This window comes from Ptychodera flava, chromosome 9 (assembly GCF_041260155.1).
Source record: "Ptychodera flava strain L36383 chromosome 9, AS_Pfla_20210202, whole genome shotgun sequence".
Lineage (NCBI taxonomy): Eukaryota > Metazoa > Hemichordata > Enteropneusta > Ptychoderidae > Ptychodera > Ptychodera flava.
In genome coordinates this window covers 26,452,456-26,472,412 of record NC_091936.1, presented here as the reverse complement: position 1 = coordinate 26,472,412, position 19,957 = coordinate 26,452,456, and the positions used below count along the sequence as shown (strand labels likewise).

The 19,957-nt window shown below is 38.7% G+C and overlaps 2 protein-coding genes across 2 annotated transcripts in view; one reads left to right on the top strand and one right to left on the bottom strand.

Annotated features, from left to right (window-relative positions):
- LOC139140501 (uncharacterized) overlaps positions 1–19,957 on the bottom strand; it is a 172,617-nt gene that overhangs the window by 127,480 nt on the left and 25,180 nt on the right. The gene's annotated exons all lie outside the window — the stretch shown is intronic.
- LOC139139705 (uncharacterized) lies at positions 13,308–16,084 on the top strand. Its single transcript, XM_070708564.1, has 5 exons — positions 13,308–13,620; positions 13,762–14,766; positions 15,033–15,222; positions 15,510–15,630; positions 15,896–16,084. Exons 1-5 carry the CDS (start codon positions 13,308–13,310, stop codon positions 16,082–16,084), a joined length of 1,818 nt encoding a protein of 605 aa, XP_070564665.1.

Sequence of the window (19,957 nt, the reverse complement as noted above, 5' to 3'; positions counted from 1 at the left end):
AAAATTTGGGATGAAATTTGCATGTTTCTATTTTTAGGGTAATTTTTTCAGTTTTTAGTCAAAAAATGTTTTTCTCTGAAACCACTCATCTGATTGCTTTGAAAGTTGGTATACATGTTCCTCTGGATGACCTCAGTCAAGTGTATACAAATTCAAGTGAAATTTTAATATTTGTTATTTTGGGGCAATTTTCCAAATTTTTGATCAAAACTTTTTATTGAAAAATTACTAATCTGATAGCTTTGATATTTGGTATACAGGTTCCTAAGGTTGATCAAAATCAGTTTAATGAATATCGTGAAGGTATCTTGAATTTTGTATTTTTGCTGAATTTTTTGGTTACTTAAATATTTTCTCATTTTAAGTAAAATTTATTCTTCTCTGAAACCGCTAGCCCAATTGTTCTCAAATTTGGATTGGATGTTTGAAAGGGTTTTACCCTTCTAATTGTTGAAATTACGACAAAAATTGGAAATATTACTGTTTTGGGCAATTTTTGTCATTTTTGGTCAAAAAATCTTAAAAGATATATTCTTTTTAAAGCCCCCTGGACAGACAGCTTTTATATTTGGTGTACAGATGTCCAGAGATGACAATAGTTAGATATGAGAAAATTGTCCTGAAATATACAAATTTGTATTTTTAAGACAGTTTTGTTATTTTTTGTCAAGAAAATTTGTTCTCAAAATTACTTGTCTAATAGCTTTGTAATTTGGTACAAAAGTCCCGAGGGATGTCATGAGATAAATTTTCTGCTCAAAGTGTTGGGAAACCCCCAAATTTTTATATTTTAGGTAATTTTCTTTTGTGACCTTAAATGACCTACACCAACCCAGGATATGTTGTGAGAGAGTTTTGAAGGCTGTGAACATAATTTTGTCATATTTAATATCAATTTGTAGTAAAATTTGATCCAGAAAACAAAGCTGAGGTAAATTTTTTCATTGCGAACCAATTTTTGCAACTTTTGCATGTAAGACACACAAGAACTGATGAGAAATTTGGATCCAGGATAATTCCAGATGTCGTAATCCCCCCTCCCCACAGTGGAAGGCATTTCACTATCTGTAACTGATTTAAGTGCTGTTTACATTCGAATGATAGCAGTCATAGCATTAATTAAAACATCTCCAAGGTTGTAAATACATTTCTTGCCATGCCAGCTGGTCTTATGTAAGGGGTGGAACATTTTATTTTCAGGAGGGGGTAGAAGATTGATGAGGTAGCGTTACTTTTTACCAGATCCCTTGTACATTTTTTCCCACTCTTTATTTTTCCCCACTCTCCTCCCGACTTTTCTTTTTGTCGAGCTTCTCTGGCTAATTTTTTTCTTGACATTTGCTTATGTATGTAGGATCTGCTTGTCCCATTGCTATAGAAGTTGATATGCATGTTCCTAAAGATGACCTCCAGTACCTAAGTTGCAGACCTTATTTGTTCTTGTCATTCTTGGTTTTCTGGTTTAAATATTTCTTGAATTTAGCAATTCAAACTGAATGTGAGCACATAGTGTCCTTGATGGTATTTTTAAAGCGTATGGAGTGAATAAAGCTTTTACGGACTTAATTTTGTGAAAATCGGGAATTTGTTTCCCCTATAAAGATTACACGGGATGGCAGCCGTTTTGAAGTTCAATATCGGTAAATTTTACGTAACTTGGTTCTCTAGTACCAAGATTGGCATGTTGAACGCCCGATTTTCATTCTTGATTTAAAAAAGAATGGTTGAAGTTTGCTTGAGGAAAGTTCGAGCAAAACGTAAAGTTTTTTCACTTCCGAGGCGCGAACTACCTTCTAAAAGTGTAGCTACAAAGTTGACGTTCATGCGCTATTTATGGTATGGCATCAAAAGCTTACTAATACTATTGATCAAAGTACCTTGTTATTGAACGAGCAAAATTCTACTGAATAAGGAAATAGGAAATAACACGATTGGAACTAATTCGAGATAATTGGATAGTGAAGTAATGCCGGTTTAATCTGCAAATGTAAGCTCATCAGCTTTTCTTTTTAAGTAATACATTTGTTTTCCGAAAAATTACAAAATTACAAAATTGCAACATTCAGCTACAGGGCACCTAACACTTAGAGAAATTTGAACAATATGAATATCCAATTCTCCCAAATCAGTTCCAATCGTGTTAAATGATGTATAGCACATAAAATACATCTCTATTCATACAGAAATGTATTGTACATTTACTCAGAATCTGTTTTTACATTTGTAGCAATGTAATACATATCTGTTGTCATCGTCATGTTTTGAGTATATTCATTTCAATAATTACATTTTTACTGTGACGATTGCACAGCACCGTGACTGAAATGTCGTGGACATTGCTAATTAACTAGCTGGCATTGTTGAATTCAGTGAAATACATTGCAATGCAAACGCTCAATTGCTCCTGCCGAAGAGCAAACAAAATGACGATCATGGGAGAGTAGGCAAATTGTGAATTCTGGCTCATTGCCGTATTGTAAAAAAAAACTGAGCACAGTGACCTACCAAAAATTTGTTTCAAAGTACAAGACATAGATGAATTAGATACTACTCAAACTTGACAATACTGGAAGGTAATAATATTCCATCAAATAAATGTTTTAATCTCTGAAATTTTGGGTGTAATAATGGCAAATTTAGTCACATATTTTTTCATTTCGTCTTTACTATTCAAAGTTTTACTTTTGTATTATTTTATGACAAGAATATGAAAATTTAGAAGATTAAGCATATTGATTCCATCTTTCTTTAATATTTGATTATAGTCATATGCCAGAATTCAAAATTCCCGATAATTTTTTCAAGTCTCCTTTTCGTCCATGTGTTACTCTCTGGCCTGATCTTGTTCACTGTCAGGAGCGTCATTTGACCCAAACTCTTTCCTCAACTACCATGTACATCAGAGTCAGAGCTATCTCTATCACTGCTCAGGTATGCAGTGACAATGACACTGCAGTAGCAGGGCTGTACCTGATAGTGACACTGCCTGAAGTGAGTATCTGTATTAACTTCGATAATTTTGGCAATACTTTTTTTTCAGTTTATACAACTGTGTTCTTGTTCTACTCCCTACAGCATGTTGAACTGTCCAGTATTCAGCTTGCTATCACAGCCTGTGTATGTGTACCATGCATTTGTATCTTGTATCACTGACTCTAATTAATTTATCACCTAATACATATTTATATACCAGGCTTTGTCGACAAACTAAATATTGTGTTTGAGCATGCTGTAGGAAGACAGCAAGGAACTGTAGTTGATATATTGCATAGAAATATTGCAAAAATCATCAAGAGTTGTGGCTTTTCCCAGTTACTTGGCTCAAGTTTGGGTTTTCATCACAAAACACACGTTTATATTTTTTCGAGAAAAAAATCATAAAATATGGCAAAACGGTTCTAGATTTTTACAATTTTTACTAACATTACAACAATTGGATGACATAAAAATGGTATTCATTTTTCATTGAATTACCAAAAACTTGGAATCGGAAAATGTAAAACATGAAAGAGAACCAAAAAAATTTTCAAGCCCTCCCCCCTACAGGTAGAGCAAAATTTTCAAGTCCCTCACCTCTACTACCCAAATAATTTTCGAATCCCCCCTGAATTCCTCCAGCCCCCCCTCTCCCCGCCCCGTAACCATTTTTTGTGAACGCAGCCTTATGAAACAAGTAATATTATAACAAGTAATTTTACTACCTGCATTTCCCTAATCTTTATCTATCTAATCTACATCTTTATCATTCCATAAGGTATATGGTGAAACCTTTTCGGCCCTGATACGGTTTTTGCTAGTTGTGATATTGCAACGGTGCTATGGCGTCTGTCGATCGCGCTCGGGTCAAGGGTTGGTTCTGTGTCGATGACCCTTGACCAGAGCGCGATCGATAGACGCCACAGCACCGTTCCGATATAACAGCGAGGTTTTTGTGAACTTCTGCCTTACGGCGTAATGGCCCTCGCATGCTCGGGCCCTTCCAGCGTACAACTTCGGTCCGCAAAAAGTCGTATCAGGGCAGTAAAGATAAATATTGTATGTTCGTATGTTTGCATGTCCGTCCATCTGCCTGTCTACGTGTAAGCACTATTGGTAGTAGTTGTGTGGGTCCATAGCTGTGGTGTTTTCAGACAGGATTCCTGCCTTTTACGGGCTGTTTTGACTTTTACGATTTTTAACCCCGCCACCACACTGTGGCTGGGTTAAAAATCGTAAAAGTCAAAAGCAATGTGGTGGCGGGGTTAAAATCGTAAAAGTCAAAACCAGCCCGTAAAAGGCAGGAATCCCTTCTGCAAACACCACAGCTATGGACCAACAGATATATTGATAGGTGGTGAATGGATTCATAAATGTATGCAATGTGATTGTAATTCGTCACCTTATGTCGAGGACCCTACAATGAATTATGCTTTAACTGATTAAAACAGGCCTTACCACGACAATGGATGCCGTCAGCATGATCAAAATGAAACTGAAAGGCAATAAATCACGAGCACAGTAACGTTGGTTTCACCGCCAAAATTCCAGGGAAGGGCGCCTTTTACTACCAGAGACAGGTATGCCAATTCTAGAAGACAGGTACACAACACAGTCACCACAATCGCAATAACACGCAGTATCTTCAGAGTCATGGATAGGGGACAGCAATAACAACAGCTGTGCTTGGTTTCACGAAGGGTCACAAAAACATCATCGATGTCGTCTTTGGTGACCTGCAATAGAAATAAACAGTTGTCCTGCAAATCTTTGGTTCTGTTTGTAAGCATTGAAAATTTCAACTCTTAAAGGTATTCGGTCACCTGTTTTTTATTAGCCAATGACAGATTTTACGCGGGTGGCCGCTTTTTAAAAAAGGCACCCCACACGACCAGCCACAGCATACTTAGCTGTGTCGTCTGCATGTCCTTTGACGTACCAAATATGGAGGACCGACAGCTACAGGTGTTACGGGGTAGTACGCTAAGCCCCGCCCCTTTACCATATATGGACTTTACGAATTTACGATGAACGTGTACCTTTAAAGCAGAAACGGTTTTCACTTTTTGATGCTATCACCTGTGGTGACTGAAGGTTTGTATAGAAAACACAACAGGTCACTGCAGTGTTAAATGTAAGTGTCAAGGAGCATTCTCTAAATATGAACTTCGACCTTGTAACATCTATGTATATTCAGAAAAACCTCAATAAACCTCAGCGATAAATCGGCACCATAGACATAACGGAAAATTTTTGTTGAGAATGTCCATAGCATGTGAAGTTACCCTTATTCCTTTTGAAGACAGCGTGTTGTACACGTCTGAAGAATCCAGGTTAGACGAGAACCGGGCAATAGTCTTGCCATTAAATTTGTCTGCAATAAAATTTGAAACTGGTAATATGCACTACTTAGATAAAAAGCCACTAAATTACTGCACGACTCTCAAGTCCAATTTATTTTTTTGCTGTAATCCGACCTACCCCAACAAATTCGCCGATCCCTGGTATTGTTTTTGCATTATCAAACACTTTCGAGTCAATTCTCTTCATTGTACTGTATTTTATGGGTCTCAGTCAACAACAACAAAAAATTAAAACGGAAACACATTTGTTTGGCATAAATATCAAACAACGAAACTGAAAACATTTAACATTGATATTTTTCAACAAAATATACTTCTATAGTTTGAATAAAAATATGACACGACCTCCAAAATGAATTTAGGCACATAATCTTGAATAAGTCTTACATAAAGACATTTCAGACAGCCTTTGACATAGCCTTTCACTCATGAATGGAGAAAGCAAAGTAAACGAATCAAACGGTATGAAATCAGAACGTACCCGCTTCGTGACCGAATGAGAACAGTTCTGAAAGACTTTCATGTTCGATGTTATCTGAAATGGAATATAGTACAAGATTATGATGTTTTGCTGACCAGATAAGTGTGTGGTGTTACGCTAATTGACCAGAGACGCGTTCGAAGAATAAATGTTAATGCTAACTATACAAATCATCAAAGTATGTTAGGTACAAGCGTCAAAAGGTTTAACTAGCATATATACTGCGTGAGACAAACATGTTGTATATATAGTGATACAAGCATATGTTTTTGAGAGAGAGAGAGAGGGGGGGAGGGGGATAGAACACTCAGAGAGAACGACAAACCTGATTTCAGTATTTCCAGAAATTTCTCCCAAAACTGTGGGTCTTTAACTTCAAGATATGTCCAACAGGATATACAATCGGGAATGATACAATCACGAAGCAAGACTGGAATCACACCTTTTTGTTTTCTGACAACATGCTCTGTGAGAACTATCTGCATTTCATATTCACACCATTGACTGCGCAGAAAGTCGGGAGATAACACCAGAACAGTCTTACGGCTCATTTTGATGCAGTTCATGATGTTGCTTGTAATGGCTTTGCCACCGATGAAATCCTTTGAGTCGTAACTGCACTCCATATCATACTCTTTCTCCAATCTCTCTGCTGTTTGAATCACCCAGTCTTTGTCCTTGCTGCTGTAGGAAAAGAAAACGTCACACTCGGTAGATGTGACGTCAGGGTCGGCTTTGTCTGTAACAAGCCCAACTTGCTTCTGCGTACCAGAAGTTCCCGCTTGCCTGATAGATTTGCTCGAAAATCTAGAATCATTGTAGGAGTCTCCGCTATTCGAAAATCCCGTTGCTTGCTGTGGGTAATCTTCAATTGCATCTCCATCTGCCTTACCTATAACGAAAGATTTATCAGAGTCAATTTAAAAAGCGATAAAAATGTAAAATGCAAAATTCGTTGACTTCTGTTCGGTCACAGAAAACCGGAATCATTTTCTTCGAAAAACGTCCTCTCGGGAATAACCTAAAATCCTGGTGGTTGGGCGATATAATTATCTTGACTGGACATGGAAAACATAATGCGACCAGTTCCTCAACTACCTCTGACAAGGATGTACTGTTACTTGGGTCGTCCTTTTGTAGTAGCGGTGTAGTTTAGGGTCTGCGCAAACTGAGCATGTCAATACTTTGGTCAAATCCTGTATGATTCACATTACATGCCGATGGTTTTATTTCATTATTTGCCAGTCTTGCAATTTTAAGCAGAGCGTTATGGATAATAACACAAATTACTAATTACTATAACTTCTTATTACTTTCTACTTGAAATATATATATATATATATATATATATATATATATATATATATATATATATGTATGTATGTATGTATTAACTACAGTATTCATATCTAACTACAATATAGAATATTTATTTATTTATTTATTTATTTATTTATTTCGAGAGCCAGCTCATACAGCAAAAAACGTACCGAAAAAACGGGGACTGATAAACTATAAAAGCTTAAAGAATAGCAGACTACTGTAGTTATATTCATATATAACTACAGCATTAATGCAGACAAACTTCTGCTAAAGTACAACTATACCCTTATCTTAGTTAATTGAGTTTGGCTCGAATGTGGAATTTTAAAACTCGGTGATAGTATGGCTGGATCCGGATCGAAGAAATGTCTTTGCGGTCGATTGATCCGTTATAGATTTGGTGGATTTTTCCACTAACCTGTCCTTGTCTTGAGGCGATGTCACAGGAGCGATACAGCAATGGCCGTAGCACCAGTGTAAGTGTGAAAGGATAAAGAACTTTGGGAGGAAACATTTCTGATGAGGAGTGTGTGAGGGCTGGAAAACTGTTTGAAATCTGTATAGTCTGTAGACTCACTTTTTGGATGAAAGAAACTGGTAAATGGTGTTAAATTTATGCAACATTAAAGTTAGTATTTATTATTTTCAAAGTGTCTTACCACCAGGCACTGTATGGTTATAAGCATAAGCATGTATACTGTAAAAAAAACTGTCATAAAAATGTGTACTGAGACCTGTGACAGTCTGTACTTATTTTTCTCACTTCTGCGTTTATTGACTGACACTGCCCCATACTTACAAAAGTTAAAATATCAATACATGCAATAGTGATTCCTGGTTTACCCTGCTAATTACAACAGCAATTAAGTAAATTCAATCTGAGAGAAGTTAGTGTTGGGGGAACGTTTAACTTATTTCCAATTAGTAACAGTGTTCGGAATTTGGGTGCTGTGTTTGATAACCAGATGAGTATATGGATTGTAATGTTGCTTCAATTTATAAGTCTTCTAAGACTTTCAAAATCTACATCTTCATAGAATTTCGCAAATCAGAAATTTTCTTTCGGTTGATACTACTGAAATTTTAGTCAATGCCCATGTTACTCCAGGCAAAACTATTGCAATAGTGATGTATATGGTATTTCAGGTGTTTCGCTTTCAAAATTACAAAGTACAAAATGCAGCAGCAAAATTGATTTGAGGGAGTAGAAAGCGTGATCACATTACACCAATCTGGTGAAATTAAACTGGTTACCGGTAAAGTACCGCATTATTTTTAAAATTCTTCTCATTGTGTTCAAATCACGTTGTGGTCAGGCTTCTCAGTGACGTGTTATGTCCGTATTTACCAATGACACCAGGTTTAGGGTCATCTAGTTACTCTTTGTTAGCATTACAGAGTTAAAATTTAATGACATGTGGCGATCGAGCATTTACTGTTGCTGCACCAGCTCCGTGGAACAATTTTACCCTATGATATCAAACAATGTCCAAATGTTAATATTTTCAAATCAAAGCTCAAAACTCACTTATTTAGTGAGGCATTTGCAGTGTAATAGGCCTATATAAGGCGCCATAAAATAAATTCTTTGTTTGCCGTCCGCGTGCGGGTACCGGTAGGTTTTCGGAAGAAATTTGAAAAACAAACACAGTCCGTCTCCTCGAAAATGCGGCACGATGTGCCCTGATTTTGTCTGCAATAACACATTTAGAGCGCCTTTACGCAGCAGTTTTCTGAAATGTCGCAAAAACACCAATGTTGTACGATCGTTTGAATACAAATCAGACAAATCGTAAAAGGGTACAGCATCAGCCGCTGTACGTAAAGTTCACGTGCGCACAGGTCTCCCTATTTTTAGCGCGCTGCAGTGTACCGTACATGGATGGTCGAGGTCTTACACTGATTTATCCGTAAATCATGACAGCGGAAGGACGTGAAATAGTTGTGGTCTCCATAAAAGATGGATCGAAAACAATTCTTGACTGGTTTGGCTTCGAATGTGGAACGGAACAGAATTTCTGTCAACTATTTGAAGCACTTTTCATTGCCAGCCAGAACGACACGGACAACAATAGGTTCAAATACGCGATCGATCACGATATTGGATCTGCACCAGGGAAAGCAGGTACAGTGAAATGTTCGTTGTTGAATGTTCCAAACAGCCCATACGCTGTTGAAGTTGCTCTTACTTTGAACATTCTGTCTGCTACCAAACGGCTTGGTCATTTTATAAAGTTTGACATCGTACGGCAGAAGGCACAACATGATACTAAGAGTACGGGCAATCTGCGCAATGCTTTTGAAATCATGCAACATGCATCCAGGGAGTTATCTCAGAGACTGCTGTACCCCGGGAAAATTGGCTTAAACCCAGATGACCCAAACCTGAGAGGTGACTACAGATTAAGGAACCATTTGATAGATTTGCTGGAACGAGAAAGGTTGGGCTTCCAATCAGAATATTGCAATACCGTTGGGAAAACAGTCGTCGATAATATTTCCTCTGCGATCTTTTACATCTTACCTCATTTGCATAAATTTAAAGAACGTGGGTTCACACTTCCAGAGTTGTTCCACTGTTTCCTCAGCGACGTGGATAAACTTCAGCAAGTTTATAATCAACCAGAAACACATAAAAATGTCGCCAGAATTGAACGAGACAAACTTGAGCAGAAAGTTCAGGGCCTCTACGCTATTTTGCTGTATGGTTGTATGCAGCTACCATGACAAAGTTAGTTGATGCTGTCAAAAAACTTGCACATGGTATTGATGGGTTTATCAAACATTTAGATGATACAAACCGCCTTGAAAATTGCATTCATGCCCAAGGGTTTCCACAAAGATCACCATATCATGGAAAAATACCCAACTGAATCACCTTAAAGGTAGACTGAGATCTGACTTCAAGCTTGTTCAACGCTACAAAGCACTTGAGGAGAAAATGTCTGAGCTTGGCACTTACGAACCTGTGTGCTTGAATGACTTCATGGCGCCTGACCGAAGAAAGCGTTACTACTTTGTTAAAGATCTGGTCCTTCCCTTTGACTCTGAATTATTTGGCTATCACCGTGGAGGTTGTAATCCAAGTCTATTGTTTCTCTGGAAGTCAGACAAAGCTATTGATTTGTCACGAAGTAATTCAGTGATTCATAAGATTGAGCAGGATCTTCCAGTGTATCACACACGTACAATGCAGAAAGAGTTTACTACCAGGTTCTCCCTTGTGTGCAAAGCTAGTCCCAGCGTAATGAATGATATGTAACACAATTGGAACTATTTTGTGATTATAAGATCTTGAGCATTTTGTTGTAATCTATTTAAAAATCACGAATCTAACAGTGTTTTTGTGTGAGGACGAGGGCAAATTTTATAAATTATTGATAATTGCACAATCATCAAATACACCTATAACAAATTTTACATTTTTGTCTAGCTTTTCGCACTCTCAGGAAAGGAGAACCCATTAAATGTAACTGATTTGTCAATTTTGTTTAGGTTTAAGTGAAAATACAAATTTCCTTTCCAAGGCTGATTTGTAGGCATTTGCTTTTCTCACCGAACGATGCATGATAAAATTTTAAATTTTCGATGGTAAAATGGCCTTCTACCTCTACCCAAATCAGTTCTGCTGCTATGTATGTTTTTTTTTTGGTGATCTCTCTTTGAAATGATTTGGTAGATGTTAAGAAAATGACTTGTACATTTATTTATTTCATATACAAGGAAATGAGACCTGGTAAATTTGATAAAACTACCCTTTTCTTGTGCTTGTGCTAATTAATGCTGGAAAATTTTCAAAAATCACTGAACTATTTCACCCTTCTATTAAAAATCAACTCTTTTTGGTAGATTCAAAGAAATGTAATCAATATCATCTGTCTGTTAAAACCTTAAAATATTAACGGCAAAAACCGACAGTTTTTGTCTGGAATCTTTAGGGACTGTGCAGAGATGCCTTTGCAGCTTTCAGGGACCACTCCGAGGAGACCCTAAATCTTTTAGAGACCACACTGACATGACCTTGAAACTTTCAGGGACCACCCAGATGAGTCCTTGAACTTTTAGGGACCACCCAGATGTGACCCTGAATCTTTCAAGGACTATCCAGATGTGACCTTGAAACTTTCAGGGACCACCCAGATGAGTCCTTAAAACTTTCAGGGACCACCCAGATGAGTCCTTGAAACTTTCAGGGACCACCCAGATGTGACCCTGAATCGTTCAAGGACTATCCTGGTGTGACCTCGAAACTTTCAGGGACCACCCGGATGAGTCCTTGAAACTTTCAGGGACCACCCAGATGAGTCCTTGAAACTTTCAGGGACCACCCAGATGTGACCCTGAATCGTTCAAGGACTATCCTGGTGTGACCTCGAAACTTTCAGGGACCACCCAGATGAGACACTGAACCTTTCAAGGACTATCCTGATGTGGCCTTCGCTCGTCAGCTTGTGCATTCACAAGCATTACTTGGTAAAGCTGACAGGCAGACGAATCACTGAAAAGATTTGGTCCAACTTCCTGCACATACAGCGTCAATATTCATGACGGTCGAAGCTAAGATTATGTAATGGCTTAACACAGCGTCCTCATCGCTCCCATGTGTGACTGGTCGGCCGGCTCCAAAACACGTCTTTGCATATTTATCACGCGACGAGATCTACAAGGCATGTTCTTCCCGGCATAAATGTGATAAACTGGGCAGTGGCTGAACCTTCAGTCGACTTAGACGAGCAAGCCTTGACGATTAATGGTAATTTACTCGCTGGTTGAAGTATGCTGTTACTGGCCGACGCGCAGCTGGTCCTAACAGTAAACAATTAATTATTCGCAAACATTCAGTTCATAATGGCACATTCCATTTTAACCTACAGGGGCATCTAGGATTGTGCGATTGTGTAAGGTCCCGGGTAAGGTAATGTTGCTCTTTTATGCTGTAAAGTTTCCCCACCATTTAAAATACTATGGTTGTATGTTACAGTCTTCATGATTAATTTGGAGATATAGTCAATGATACTTTTCTCATTAAGCAACACACTAAATCGTACACCAACTAATATGGTCCTTGCTAATTTACATAGTAAAGGTCACGGGTCACATTGTTGTGAGGCTCTGCATTGTTTCAAGTCGAGTGTGTAAACAGCGTGATGTTCGAATGGATTTTGACTACTGCACTAATTCCGAGCGGGAAAGGTTGCAGATTCTGAATGTAGGACGTCCATTACCCCAATTATTTAATGACAGGACTACATGGAAAGCAACGGAATACTGGATATCTCCGACGAATTTGATGTCTGTTACCACGGTCCTTTGTGGAGTGACACTGACAGTGCTGTTCCCGATCTCGACAATGATGTCAGCGACTGTGATTGTAGCGTGAACATGACTAAGACTATGAGTCCTTGAAACTTTCAGAGACCAACCTGAGGTGTCCCCGAATCTTTCAAGGACTATCCTAATGTGACCTTGAATCTTTCAAAAACCGCCATTGCAAGACGAGTCTTTGAAACATTCAAGGACCACCCTGATGTGTCCCTGGATCTTTTAGAGACCACTCTGATGTGACCTTGAAACTTCCAGGACCACCCGGATGAGTCCTTGAAACTTTCAGGGACCAACCTGAGGTGCCCCTGAATTTTTCAAGGACTATCCTAATGTGACCTTGAAACTTTCAGGGACCACCCAGATGAGTCCTTGAAACTTTTGGGGACCACCCTGATGTGTCCCTTAATCTTTTTAAGGGACCACTTGGATATGACCCCTAAAAATTTTAAGGACTGGCCTAGAGAGGCACTTTGAAATAGTAAAGAACCAATCAGATATGATCCCGAAACCTTCAAATGCATCCAGATCCTCTAAACAATACAGCAATCATCAAGTTTTGACCTTTAATCTTGACATTTTCAAGAATGTGTATCAATGAGATGAATTATCCTTAAAAAATTGTCAAAAAGGATAAATTTACAAGTTTTGAAAAGCAGATGGCTTTAAATACTACAATTTTTTAAATACTACTTTAACATTTAATTCAATAATTACAGTTTTGATGTTTTCACTAGAAAAATTGATAATTACTAAATGCTTTGAGTAAACCCTCTCTTAGAGAGCACATTCTGTGACTTTTACTGTTCATCTTATAATCACAAAATAGTTCCAATTGTGTTATGTATAAATATCTCACTAACGACCAGTCAGCACTACCGAACAAAGTCAGCAAAGAAGTTCAGGAACGCCTACATTTGTTACTCAGTTCACAAGATCCGGATATTGTACATGACCTGAGACTGTTAAATGAAGGTAGAGCTGGTGTTTATGATAAGTTTTGGGATGAAACTGAGAAGTACTTGAATGAGAAATCCATGAAGGCTGTTGATGACCGTCGCCATGGAACTGTGTGTCATATGAGTGTTGCAATATCTTTGCCAGACTTGCACGAGCATGTAGTCGCCAGGCTTCCACCAAATACTCCAGTACCAAGTTTGCAGTGGCTGTACCTCCAATTTATGCCACAAAATAAATTTAGTACAAGGGCAACCATCTATACTGGTAGATTCAATCTAAAGTTCATGGTTCAGTCATGACAGATAAATACTTATCATCCTGATGCACACTATGCAGCTGCTATCTTCAAATATTTGAAGGAATTTGCAGTGAAATACAGAGATTATGCTGTCCAGATGTGTGCTGATGACAATAGTAATATCCCTGTTGGTGAACCAGGTGTCCCATTGGCTACCATTAACAGATGTCAGAAGACTATTGTGCAGGCTGGTGTACCACTGATGGCTGCTGACCATGATACCAGCACAAAGTGCAAGCTGACACCATCTACTTGTCTTATTGTGGAAACTCCCGTGAAATGTACTGAATCATTTTTCGATGGTCACGTATATGAAACCCTGAAAGACACCATATTTGCAGCATCTTCCCCACTACGTCACAGTGCAGAAATGAGGAAAGCTCTCAGTGTGACTGGGAAATTGGACAAACCGATCAGGATCATTTATTCAGATGGTGGAGCAGATCATCGCATAACGTATCCATCTGTACAACTGTCACTCATTGCCTTATATCTCATTGACGATTGTGACGTACTTCTGGCTGCAGGTATGCAGTCATACACCAACCCTGCTGAAAGGTGGCATTCAATTATGAATCTGGCCCTACAGTCTGTTGCAGTTGAGAGGAAACCAATGAGTCAGAAGTTTGAAGCAGAAATGTCCAAGCTGAACACAATGCGTGACATCAGAGAAAGAGGCAAGAGTCACCCAGCCTTCAAAGATGCCCTGATATCAAGTCTGCAGGATGTAACAGATTTGCTAAATCAGTTGTTTGGGAGACTGAAGTTGAAAGGTAATCTATGCATCATAGGAGAGCCAGCAAATGACACTCTCATGACAGAACTCTGGGATACCATTTCTACCATTGATGACAGCGTTACCCAAGATGATACCACAACCAAGCTGCTACAGGGAAAGACAAAACTTCAGGCATTTCTGAATCACTGTACAGTCAGAAGACATTACTACTTCATGATATCAAAGTGTGGAGATATCAGCTGCAAATTATGTAAACCACCAAGGCTACCCCAAGATGTATTCCAGGGTATTCACAAACTCCCAGGTATGTTATGATTACAAAGCAACAACTTCAGCAGTGTATGATGTGATCTAATGTGAAAAAGATTCAGCTTTATAGCTAGCATTTGTGTCAGTCATAATGATTTGAACAAAACATACATACACATACATGCACGCACACACACACACACACACACAAATATATATACGGTGATACTTAGCCTGTATGAGCTATGTCTTAATTTAAAGTTTTTCAGCAAGTGTCAGTTGTAATAAATAGTCAACACTCTTTTTTCTGTCCTCATCAAGATCCTGTACCAACTGAAGATGGTGATCACTTCAAGTCGTTTGAAGAACTGTATGGCACAGAAACAACTGAAAAATTCCGTCCATCTCTGGTTTCAAAGCAGACAGCACTGGCCCAGCGAGATTTTGGATTCCGACTGTCTGGAGAGACTGTTAGGCGAACTATACTATGTACAGAATGCAGTAAACCCAGGTATGTAAAATCACTGATTTTTGGGTCCTTTAAGTTAGTATAGTTACGTACAGTACTGTGTAGGGCAGTAAATTACATTACACTATAGTAAAGAGACACTCAGTGCAGCATTAGTGTATCTTATCCATAATATTTTAATGCAGTGCAACACAGCACAAAATAGTACTTAAATTATCTCATTGTAGACCCAAAGAGATGTTGTCTTATCATTTAGTTTTGATTTTATCAACCTGATGGTATTGTAACAAACTTATGGAAATTTGTTTTGATTACACTCAAACCTGCAGGTGTGTATATTCACCAAGGAAACTGGTTGAAGCTGAAAGACAGTCTCTTGAACAGATATTGGACACCATTGATTATACTTGTGGTACAAGTGCCATTCCTGAAAGTCATAAACTTCACAAGGTATTTTCAAGAGTTCTAGCTGCTCAGTCAGTTTTCAGGAACAAAAATAGAAGCAATAAGGTTAACAAAAAAATTGTGATCATCGAATATTTGGTAGCTGAATAAAAATGACGTATAACAGGCTAAGATTTTCTGTCATTTTTTATCAAAAGTGAAAAAACAGCAGTATATTTTTTCTGTAATTTCATACAATTGTTTTATTGACTCCTTTGTGTGTATTTGTTTGCTTACTAGTGTTTGTTTGTTTCTTATGCATTTGTTTCAGGTGTGTTTGTTTGAGAATGTGACATGTGGAAATTCTATCACCCCACATTACTACAGCTCAAGGTTGAAATTTCCCTTGGTGTGTCATGTGTGTGGTACTCCAGATGACCTTGTACCATCCAGGATGATTGGAAGGAAAGTTATCAGAGTATCCATCCTGTCTGTCATCAGTGCAATCCATAGGACATGAGGAACGTACCCGAAACAAGTCCAAGGTTGGCGGGAAGAAAAAGAAGTAAAATATGGGAGTACTTCTGCATTACAGCCTCAGAAACAGTCACCTAACAATAACTATGCTTGTTGCACTTGTACAAGTACATGTATAACTTGTGTTTCCAAACAAGAGCACAGGAAACACTGCATTGTAACTGTAATAGTTGAGTTTTCATACTTGATACCATTAAACCAATTGGAAAGTTAAGTTTATTGGATTGTGTTTTTTTTCCGTGTTTGTTTTTTTTGCTGGCTGGCTGATAGGTTTTTCAAATATCCAAGGACGGCAAACAAAGAATTTATTTTATGCGGCCTAATTCTGTTTTCACACCGTGTAAATATTTTTCTTTATGTTGAAGCGGAGTTATGTCATTTTTTTTAGTTATGTTTTGTAATGCTCTTTTGATCAGATTACTGTAAAAAGCGCAATATAAATGAATAAATTATTATTATTATTATATTATTATTATTATTATTATTATTTATTATTATTATTATTATTATTATTATTATTATTGTACTTGGGCCTCAGCGGAAGTACATTAATTTTGTTTTCATTCCGTGGGAAAAAACTCTGTAAGGTATAACCATTTCTGGCTGAGACCAGGGAGGGCAAAATGTCTTGGCTTCATCTTTCTTGGCATAATAAATGGCGTAATGATGTTAACTGAATGGAAGTGCTACTCTCAGCCAGTCTTGAATAAGTGAGATGTGAATATTAATGCTTCTCTATCTGAGTTTTTGCCACAAAATCTTCTGAATATAATCAAAATGTGCATCAAAATGCAACAATTAATGCACCCTCCGTTTCATAGGCGATGGCACGACCCTTGCTACACCCACTGGACGAGCCAAAGTGGGAGGGTAATTTCAGTTTGGTCGAACAGGAGGGCTCGAGACCAGAATTTAACATTTAAACTTGAAACATGTTTAATCACTGACAAGATGTGGACTAGTGTTAATCAAAGTGAAATTGTGAAAAGGAAAGGTTTTATATCCCGGACACAATGAAAAACATTACGACTGGAAACTGTACCCCCAGTTGAGAATAGTAATGCCCACAGCGATGGAGAACACTTATCCTTGAGCTGAGAAAACCAGACCATCATTTCGAAATAGAGCTGCAGATTCGAGAAGCTCGTTCAAAATAGCTAGGTACACCCCAAAAGGGGTGGTTTCGAGTCTTGAGGGCAAATTTCGCCTCCTTCATTTAGAAATCGTACGTTTGTTTTTCCAGGAGAACACACCATTTGAAACAAGATTTGCATGTAAGGGGTCGCCAGTAAGCACGTGGTCAAATCTGGCATAAGAAACAATATGAAATAATGGGTAAAGCCAGTCCAAAATAAACTGATTTGAACTTTTGTGTTTTGTATTTATACCACTGCAGTAACATTACCTTTTTTGACAACATCACACTGTAATACGTTTTGAAACTGAATACTCCGACGTATTCTGTGTCTCCTTTGCTAAAAAATACGGTATGCCGATTACCATGTAAGGAGATGATGACGTCAAGACAGATTTGTAGTGCGTTTGGTCCTGGATGGTGCACGAAGCTTTGTCGATCAAGGTAGCTTGTGTATTTTTTTACTTAAATTCACAGGCGCTTGGCACATTGCTGGGATAATAATCGTATTTAATATGTAGAGTTGATTATTTAGTAAAAGAATCACCGTACGTGAGATTTTAGTGTAGGCCTATAGGCCTACATGTTGACTGGCATTATACCGAGTGGCTATGGCTGCCTGGCTCGGGCCAGGCGAACGCACTGCATAATCATCAATGTGTAGAATGTCTACATGACTTGATTATTTAATAAAGAATAACAGTACGTGATATTACTGTACATGTCGGCTAGCTTAACCGAGCGGCTGTAGCTGCAGGGCTTTGGCCCGGCTTGGGCCCGTTGTCCACTGCTGCACAGACATAAACTCAAGGCGTGAAAGCTTTTCACCGCCCGATTTCATAAATCAGCGAAATTCAGGATCTCTGAGCGTTTTCGGTGATAAAAACTGGTCATCGGTCAGGTGGTTGCATAAACAATCGATCGACTGGCCCTTTTGCCTAAAATCATACCTTATCCGATGCTACTGGCGAGAAATCGTCCTAAAATCGGCTGGGCACACCAACCCAGCGCCGGCCATTTTGAATGAGCTGCATGCAATGTATGCGCCTGTGCATACAACCCTTGGCAGATGACGTATCGTCTTTCAATTGCTCTTCTCTCATTGGACGCGTACGTTGCAGGAAGCTTATTAAAATGGCCGGCGCTGGGTTGGTGTGCCCAGCCGATTTCAGGACGATTTCTTGCCAGTAGCATAGGGTAAGGTATGATTTTAGGCAAAAGGGCCAGTCGATCGATTGTTTATGCAACCACCTGACCGATGACCAGTTTTTATCACCGAAAACGCTCAGAGATCCTGAATTTCGCTGATTTATGAAATTGGGCGGTGAAAAGCTTTCACGCCTTGAGTTTATGTCTGTGCAGCAGTGGACAACGGCCCAAGCCGGGCCAAAGCCCTGCAGCTACAGCCGCTAGGTTAAGCTAGCCGACATGTACAGTAATATCACGTACCGTTATTCTTTATTAAATATCAAGTCATGTAGACATTCTACACATTGATGATTATGCAGTGCGTTCGCCTGGCCCGAGCCAGGCAGCCATAGCCACTCGGCTCGGTATAATGCCAGTCAATATGTAGGCCTATAGGCCTACACTAATATCTCACGTACGGTGATTCTTTTACTAAATAATCAACTATACATATTAAATACGATTATTATCCAAGCAATGTGCCAAGCGCCTGTGCCTAAATGGGAGAAATTAGGGTCGATCTAAAGAAGGCCGAAGAATGTAATGATACTCTAAGCGAGCTGAACTCCAATGCGAATGGTTGGATAATTTGGAGGATGTCTAGAATGATCTCGTCTCATTAAGATTATTTGGCGGTCAGTATTGAATTTCAACTGCGTCACAGTTTGCGAAATGAGTATTCCGTCAAACGGTCGACGAACGATATTTTAGAAATCTGGAGACATGGCACATTGCATTTTATTTTAATATTGTATATTTTACAAAAGATGTAAGAAGCAATGATTTTGTCGAAAATTCTGAAAAAATATTGGAAGATTTGATCGCGAACACATTTTCACTTGGGGTCAACATGGGGTCGCAGCCATGTTGCCTCAAAACTTATTTCTGTCTGCACTCAAAACTCAAAAATGTCGGATATGAACCTGAAAAATCGATGTAATGTTGTCAAACTTCGGCGAAATTTCAGCCTATAGACAAGATTTCATCTAGGTAAGGTAATTTACTGAAATTTGATCGACAAATAATCCTGAGCTTGAACGTGACAGCTCGCCTTCTTCGGGAAGTCAAGCATCCAGCTGCTCAGACACAGTTGCCCATATGGCCAGGTTTATGAGATTGTTTTCAAGCGACGGCGGCAGACCGTACGGGGCTCTGGATATGAACCTACCGCCGGTGTAGCTGTAATAACTGTTGCGTTGTTTTTAGTGCCCCCGACAAGTCCTGGGGGAGTTATAGGTTTGGTTATGTCCGTCCGTCCGTTCACGCAGATATCTCAGACATGCCCTGGTCAATTTCTTTCAAACTTTGCACAAGAATAGTACCCAACCCCATACAGATGCACGTCGATTTGTTTCACAATGCGATCAAATTTGGCCGTGTTAGAGGACTTTTTAGTTTACACCTCCATAGACTCCCATGTATAAGGCAGTTCTCCATAGACTCCATATATACGGCCAAGAAAAATAAAATTTAGTTTCTCATCGTATTCACATTGCCTAAAGGATGCAGTCACACAGTTTTTTGTCCCCACGG